Source organism: Triticum aestivum, chromosome 5A, assembly GCF_018294505.1.
Source record: "Triticum aestivum cultivar Chinese Spring chromosome 5A, IWGSC CS RefSeq v2.1, whole genome shotgun sequence".
In the NCBI taxonomy this organism is placed as follows: domain Eukaryota; kingdom Viridiplantae; phylum Streptophyta; class Magnoliopsida; order Poales; family Poaceae; genus Triticum; species Triticum aestivum.
Genome location: NC_057806.1, coordinates 19217806 through 19225985, shown reverse-complemented (window position 1 = coordinate 19225985; position 8180 = coordinate 19217806). Strand labels below are relative to the sequence as shown.

The 8180-nt window shown below is 43.2% G+C and overlaps 1 protein-coding gene across 1 annotated transcript; it reads left to right on the top strand.

The window, feature by feature from the left end:
- Window positions 1–453: 453 nt before the first annotated feature.
- Window positions 454–3118, top strand: LOC123106374 (zinc finger MYM-type protein 1-like). Its single transcript, XM_044528562.1, has 2 exons — window positions 454–1157; window positions 1241–3118. The coding sequence occupies exons 1-2, from the start codon at window positions 1000–1002 to the stop codon at window positions 2418–2420; spliced, it is 1338 nt and encodes a 445-aa protein (XP_044384497.1). The 5' UTR covers window positions 454–999; the 3' UTR covers window positions 2421–3118.
- Window positions 3119–8180: the final 5062 nt, after the last annotated feature.

Sequence of the window (8180 nt, the reverse complement as noted above, 5' to 3'; positions counted from 1 at the left end):
ACACACTAGATTGACAGGCCCCAAAGAGGCAAAGACAACGCTAGCACGCTGCGCACGTCGTCAGTTCGTTCGACTCTTCGTCTCCAAAAAATTAGCGATTGGATCTCTGGGGACTGCCTCCAGCGCTCAGGGACGCCAGGTCGCCGGCGCTGCCAACGCCCGTCGAGAAGCCAGGATAGGAAGGGGACGCCGCAACGCTCGGACAGGCGCCGATCCACGGACACGTTGCCGGCAGCCCGGAGGCCAGAGTCCTGGACAGAACGACGGCGGACGACGGGCAGCCGGGCCCGGGCAGGATAAGCGGCAGCAGCACAAGGGGAAAAGGTAATTTATTTTCACATGGATTAGTAGTTCATGCCTTTAACAATTGTAGAAGTATAATCATCCAAATTGCAGCCCTTAATCATCAATATAAAATTTTCAATTGTTTGTGCTTGTGTAGACATGAAGAGAAAGAGAGAATCAATTCAGAACTTTTTCAAACCCGTTGGTTCAAGCTCTCGGCCATCAGAACATGATACTACTGTAGACAACGACAACGTTCAACCTAGCGAACAGAATCACCCAAATTGTACTGATGGTGATGCCCAAATTGATCATGATGTTTCCGTGCCAGAAGCTACGGAAGAAGATACAATTATAACCACAAGTTATGACCGAGAGCCCGGGCGACGTCTTCAAATTTGGCAACTTCCTCCCGATGAGCATGATGCTGCTAGGCGCTTTTATATATCTAAAGGGGCTTATCAACCAATCTTAAAGCCAGATGAGTATGAATTTACTGGGACAGGGGCTGGCCGTAGGCGATTCCAAAGTGATTGGTTCACGAATCATTGGTGGTTGGAGTATTCACCTCTAAAAAATTGTGCCTATTGTTTGCCTTGTTTTCTCTTCTCAAAGAAGCCAATTGGGAAGTGTGGTTCAGATACATTCACAGTGAGCGGATTTGATAAGTGGAAGAAAGTTAACAATGGAAAAGAATGTGCTTTCCTCAAGCATATGGGCACTACTCCCAGCTCGGCTCACAATTTTGCAGTTCGGTGTTATGAAAACTTGAGAAACAGACTTAATCATGTTGATGAGGTGATGAAAAAGCAAACTAAGAAGCGGGTTCTTGATGCAAGACTAAGGCTAAAGACTTCCATTGATGCCATGAGGTAAGTAAGAAGTATTTAATTTTGAACATTTAGAATTTCTTTATACTGGACATCTAATAATTATTCTATGTTGATTGCATCAGGTGGCTAATGTTTCAAGCATGTCCCTTCAGAGGAAATGATGAGTCTGAGGATTCCAAGAACCAAGGTAATTTCAAGGAAATGATTAAGCTTTTGGCGTCTTATAACAAGGATGTACATGAAGTTGTACAGAATGCTCCAAGAAATGCAAAGTACACCTCAGCAACTATTCAAAAGGAAATTGCTAGCATATTTGCTGGAAAAGTGAAAACCTCAATTAAAGAAGAACTTGGTAATAGCAAATTCTCTATCTTGGTTGATGAATGTAGAGACGAGTCTAAAAAAGAGCAGATGGCAGTAGTTCTTCGATTTGCAAACATAGAAGGGGTGATAAGAGAACATTTTCTTGATCTTGTTCATGTTAGAGACACTAGTGCTTTGACTCTCAAGAACACAATTATTGCCGTCCTAGTTGATAATGGGTTGAATGTGCAAGATATTAGAGGCCAGGGATATGACGGGGCAAGCAACATGAGGGGGGAGTGGAATGGGCTGAAAGCTCTAATTCTCAAAGAGTGCCCTTATGCATACTATATCCATTGTCTTGCACATCAACTCCAATTGGCTCTTGTTGCTGCTTCAAGGGAGGTACATGAGGTCCATAATTTTTTTCAGCATGCAAATTTCATTGTAAATACAGTTAGTGCATCTCCCAAACGGAATGATGAACTGTTAGAAAATCAGGCTGCTGAAATTGCTAGTGAGATTGAATTGGGAGAGCTTGACACAGGAAGAGGGGCCAATCAAATAGGTTCTTTACAAAGGGCCGGAGACACGAGATGGAGTTCCCACTACAAATCTATCAAAAGTTTGTTAAAGATGTTTGTCGCAACTGTTACAGTGCTAAGAAGTGTAGCAGCTGATCGTTCAGCTACAAGGAACTCAAGAGGTGATGCCGGAGGTGCCTTGAAAATCCTACTGACATTTGATTTTGTGTTCATTCTACACTTAATGGAAAGAATCATGAAAATCACAGATGTCTTGTGTCTCAAACTTCAACATAAATCTTTGGACATTGCAAATGCATTAGATTGTGTTTCTAACACAAAGGTGTTGCTTGGTGAACTAAGAGAAGATGGATGGGACAACCTTTTTGAAGATGTGAAATCCTTTTGTGTGAAACATGAGATTGACATCCCGGACATGGATCAAAAGTACGTATATTTTCCTATCTCTTTATGATTATATAAATTACAATGTAGAGATTTAGCCACTTACATACTTCTCATCAATGTGTAGATCATGCAACTAATTCTTATTTTTCAATATATATTAATTTTAGGTATGTTGATGTGACGAAATCTCGAAATAAACATGACAACACCACAGTTATCCATCATTACAAAGTAGATGTGTTTAATGTTGCAATAGATCAACAAGTGATAGAGTTGAATGATCGATTTAGTTCTCATGTTACTGAGCTTCTAGATCTTTGTTCATCATTGGACCCGAGGCATGATGCCTTCAGCAAGTCAAAGATATGCAGACTAGTGGAGAAATTCTATCCTGCAGATTTTTCTAGTCAAGAAAGAGATCGGTTGGAGTGCGAGCTACCACATTTCCAGCTTGATACATTCAACCATCCAGAGATCAAGAACTGCAAATCACTTGCTGATCTAACAAAAGGGATAGTTAAGACTGGCAAGTCTTCTGACTATCCAATGGTTGAGAGGCTGTTACGATTGGTGATAACTCTTCCGGTTTCAACTGCAACAGCAGAGCGAGCCTTTTCTGCAATGAAACTAGTCAAGACGCGGCTTCGAAGCAAAATGGGAGATGATTTTCTTTGTCATTGCACGCTAGTTTACATTGAGAAGGAACTTGCAGCCAAGTTTAGCTCTGAAGAAATAATTGATATCTTCGATACTGGTGCTCGTAAAGCAGAATTCAAATTGATAGAAATGTAATTTATTCATACTATTGAACAACAGACATATTTTTACTATCTAGATGTCCTAAATCCTATTATTTACTAATTACTATGGTATATTTTAATATATCCTATGATTCTTTTACGGCAAATATATCCTATGATTTTGAAGCTTTTGGTTCTTGCCCCCCCCCCCCCATCTCAATTTTCTGGCTCCGTCCCTGCCAGCAACCAGGAACAAAGAGACAGCCCAGACAGGATACAGGACATTCTTCACCGGGGAAGTCTGCATCATGCCCAATGTGTAGGTGACCAAAGGGAACGACATGGTGTAGGACACCCACGCGCCGGCCTGGATAAAAGCGTTGCTCGACTGCCGCCTGCAGGAACAGAGGATGAGCTGGAAGAGCAGGAGCACAGCCGCGGCGAGGACGAGCGCCTCCACTTGATTGACAATGCTCCGTGGGTTTTCGAGCCACGGCGAAAGAGCTTCCAGCGCCTTGGTCATGTTCGTTGATCCTCGCTGCTCCATTTGCGCCATCAGGGTTGCTGGTGTTTCAGAGCTTCGGAGGCAAGGCTGGGTTGGATCTTGTATGGCTTGAGGGGCATCTTTAACTTTGATATAGAGATGGCTTAGGCATCTTTCATTGCCCAACTTGCACCTCAACTGCAATTGCCCCCACAGCTGCCAAAAGAAAAGGAGTCCCTAACTTGATAGCCCAGTTTTCCCATTGCGTGGGTGAAGAATCTATTCATTTTATCAGTTGTGTTATGCCAACAACAGGGGGGACTCGTTTGCATATGGCTGAAAGTCGTGGTAGCATATTCTCATTGTAGCAACAACATGGAAGCTCTGAAATATGATTTCTGCCTTGACAGCTACAGAGTCCGCAAAATCACTTCAGGAACAGAAACAAGCTATGTACATGAAATATTATTCGCATCCCTGCTGTTAATGAATACATTTGGTACACTAAGATTGGTAGTCTAGTATAATTTGGTATATTTACCTCAGAGATTCCACAAGGGCCAAGGCCATGTGAAACCAGAAAGTTTTGTTGTCTGCCAGGTCAAGCAAGTCTTCCCAGATGAGTTTAGTAGCAGTGTATTATAAACACATCGAAGCTTGTGCCTTGAAGCTTCCTCAGGCCACTCCCTAGCAATGCATAATGTACTCAAATTTACATTAGTATCTGAGTATCTGAATTCTTGCTTGTGAGGTGGAATCCAGGACAGTGCTTGCTGCTACAAATCAAATGGGGAATCCCGATTGAGCACACTGATTGAACAAGCATGAAGTAAGGGAAACCATGGGATCCACAAATTTCAGTAGAAAAAATGATGAAAATAAAAAATAGGGTTTGTATATGCGTAACCATTAAGGGTTGGCCCATCGTTATGAGCAGATCCTGGAATGTCCTTCAGCTCCCTGAGAAGGAATAAGGAGCGAACGGAATCTGCGGTTTGCAGGGGAATTTCAGTCAGGCGCCGCCGCGCCAGCCGGCCGGGCAGCGGCGGCCGGAGGTACTGTTGCGCCTGCTGCGGGAAAATCCTATTGGACGCTCGCTGCGTCGACTTGTCGAGGCTTCGCACAGAGAGCTAGCGATAGCGATCAAGATGGGCCAGCCCAGTTAGGAGATAGCGCTGGCGCTGCAGCTTCCGGTTTTGGGAACCTTCTGGAGGGTTCCTGAACGGTTTTGGGAACCTTCTAGAAGGTTTTTGAACCGGGTTTTCACTGGTTTTTTTTTGTTTGCTTTTTCTTTGTTGTTTTTCCTGTTTTTTTTTCTTTCTTCGTTTTTCTGTTTCTTTATTTCATTTTTCAATTCCTTTTTCTTCTCTTTTTGTTTTCTTTTTGTTCACATTTCAAATTATGTTTGGGAGTTTCAAAAAATCTTCCCATTTAAATTCGCACTACCAAATTTGTTCTCCATTTCAAAATTTGTTTTCAACATTCAAAATTTGTTTGTGCTTTAAAAAATTGTCCGCGCTTCTAAATTTGTTCTCCATTTCAAAATTTGTTCTCAACATTCAAAAAAAATTCGTGCTTTAAAAAATTGTTCGCACTTCTAAATTTGTTCTCCATTTCAAAATTTGTTCTCAACATTCAAAAATTGTTCGTGCTTTAAAAAATTGTCCGTGCTTCTAAATTTGTTCTCCATTTCAAAATTTGTTCTCAACATTCAAAAATTGTTCGTGCTTTAAAAATTGTCTGCGCTTCTAAATTTGTTCTCCATTTCAAAATTTGTTCTCAACATTCAAAATTTATTCGTGCTTTAAAAAATTGTTCGCGCTTCTAAATTTGTTCTCCATTTCAAAATTTGTTCTCAACATTCAAAAATTGTTCGTGCTTTCAAAAATTGTTCGAGCTTCCAAATTTGTTCTCCATTTCAAAATTTGTTCTCAACATTCAAAAATTGTTCGTGCTTTCAAAAATTGTTCGAGCTTCCAAATTTGTTCTCCATTTCAAAAATTGTTCGTGCTTTCAAAAATTGTTCGTGCTTTCAAATTTATTCTCCATTTCAAAATTTGTTCTCAACATTCAAAAATTGTTCGTGCTTTAAAAAATTGTTCGCTTCAGAAACTGTTCACCTTTTAATGTGGCTACCTACTTGTGTTCACAGGTGCCTCGCTCACACCTTGGTTCATCTAATTTTGAGAATTGAGATTTTATGTTTTCTCGCTACTGTTAGTTTCTTTAGGTTCGCGCTGTTAGTTTTTCCATAAGAAGTAGCTAGTTGGGGCGGCTAGCTCATCGCGCGCAGCAATAGGAAGTCGTGGGTTCGATTCCACTACTCCTTTTTCCTTTTTCGCGATTTTTAACCTAGCGAATGTGGCGCACCCGCAACATGGGCCGGCCCAGCCAAGCTGCCTGTGTGCGAAACGCCGACTGCTTGCCGCAGCGAGCGTCCAATAGGAGTTCCCATTTCTGGCGATTCCTATATGACACTCGTTAGCGTCAAATCTTTGCTGCTTCGCTGAGAGCGAGCAACCCTGTGGCTTCCACTTGGGCCGGCCCACGATTCGGCTTCGCTCCTGTTTCTTCATTGCGGTATCCTTGGGGAACCTTCTAGAATGGTCCCAGCCGGTTTTGGGAACCTTCTAGGCCCAGTTCTTTTGACCCGATTATGGAGATTCTGGGTCTGAAAAATCAAAAGCTAGAAAGAATTCGTTTTGATTCTGTAGAATCGTCAAAATCAGACCACAATTGACAGTGCAACCGAAAAGCAGCGTTTTGGGTCGATTCTGGCGATTCTGGACCTCCCGCAAATGAAAACGTTTGGGTTTTCAGACTGTACCCCTATCTCACCACGAAATTACAGGAAAATGCCCTTCCACAGCCCGACCGACCGCGGCCCAGAAAACACATCGGCCGCTCGCTCCCCTGTCCTCGCTCGATTCCCCCCTCGCTCTGTTTCCTCCAGCCGCCGCTAGGGTTCCTGACCAGCCGCCCCTCCTCCCTCGAGCCCAGACGCGCGCCTTATCGGAACCCTGCCGGAGCAGACGAGCGCCGCCCCGACGCGCCCATCCGGCCGGCCAAAGCAGTGCTCAGCGCCGCCTCCTCCGACCCCCATCCCGCCAGCCCCTGAGGTCCTCCGCCCCGCCGGCTCTGACCGCCCTCCCCGCCGTCCTCCGCCGGCCCCGACGAGCCCATCCAGCCGGCTGCTGCTGTCTTCTATCCGCTGCCTCGGTGAGCCTCTCTCTCTCTCTCTCTCTCTCTCTCTCTCTCTCTCTCTCTCTCTCTCTCTCTCTCTCTCTCTCTCTTGTATTTTATCTGTACATCGAAGAGTGGATGGATAGATGGATGTAGATGATTTGTAGCTCTTTTCTGTACATGGAACAATGGATTGCTAGATAGATGTAGATGATTTGCTTGATTGATGGATGGATGTACATGATGTTAGTTTATTTGTTAGATTCTTCTCTGTACAAGGAACAAAAGTTCTTTTCTGTACTGTGTAGGTAGATGATTTTTTAAAATTCTTTTTCTACTACAATTTCTCAATGCTAGTTGTGAGTGGTTCTGTGTTGCTACTGCTTTGTGCTAATGATAGACGTTGTAGATGGAGAAAGAAAAGAAAACCAAGCCCCCTAAAGCAAACTGGGACAGTGCAGCGCATACCATTTTTATGGATGCATGTGTAGAGGAGGTGCGAGCTAATAACCGTGGTGGCACCACTTTAACCGACATTGGAAAAGCTAATTTGGTTAGAAAGTTCAATGAGCGCACCGGGAGAAATTATTGTTCCGACCAACTGAAGAATATATGGGATATATGTAGAGCAGACTACAGTGTATGGAATACATTGACTCAAAAAGCAACTGGCATTGGTAGAGGTGAATATACAAAGACCATTGCAGCTACAGATGAGTGGTGGCCATTGGAGATAAAGGTATTTTGTTGCCATGTCATTCATTCAAGTAGTGAGTGATGTTCTTCTACCATTATTTAACCGTGAGTCCTGGTATATGATTGCAGGCAAATCCGTTAGCTGCGAAGTTCCGGTATGCTCCACTAGCAGAGGAGGACAAAATGAGAGAGGTGTTTGATGCTTGTTGTGTCACAAATGAACATGCTAGGGTGCCAATTCCCACATATCAAGGTGGTTCATCTCGCTTTAATATGGATGATGATTCAGGTTGTGAAAGTCATGATGTCGAAGCTACACCTCGTACGAAGCGTGCCAAGATTGGGAAGAAGATGCCATGTTCTTATTCGCCAAGTCCTAGGATGAATGAGAAGTGGTCAAATGAAAGTGTTAAAACCGATGCACTTGTACGTATGGTTGACCTCTTTGGTGCAAGGGAAAAGAGAAAGGGAAACCTAGGAGAGGATACAACAAGAAAGGAGACTGGAGACATGATGAACATGGTGATTGCAGATGGTGCTAAACCTGGGAGTGATGTGCATTTCTATGCTTCCCATCTTATGTTGGAAAGGAAATATCTTGATATTTTCGTAACATTCAAGGATCATGAACCTAGTGCAAGGCTTCGATGGATAGAGAGGACATGGGAGCTCAACAAAAATAAGTAGAACCCAACTATTTGCTTTGAACTTGTAATGATGTGAA

What these genes read in the sequence shown, in the direction of transcription:
- LOC123106374 (XM_044528562.1), top strand. Translation starts at nt 1,000, where the DNA reads ATGGGCACTACTCCCAGCTCGGCTCACAATTTTGCAGTTCGGTGTTAT. An exon ending in ACTTCCATTGATGCCATGAG is followed by an intron (nt 1,158 to 1,240) that starts GTAAGTAAGAAG and finishes TGATTGCATCAG; the next exon opens with GTGGCTAATGTTTCAAGCAT.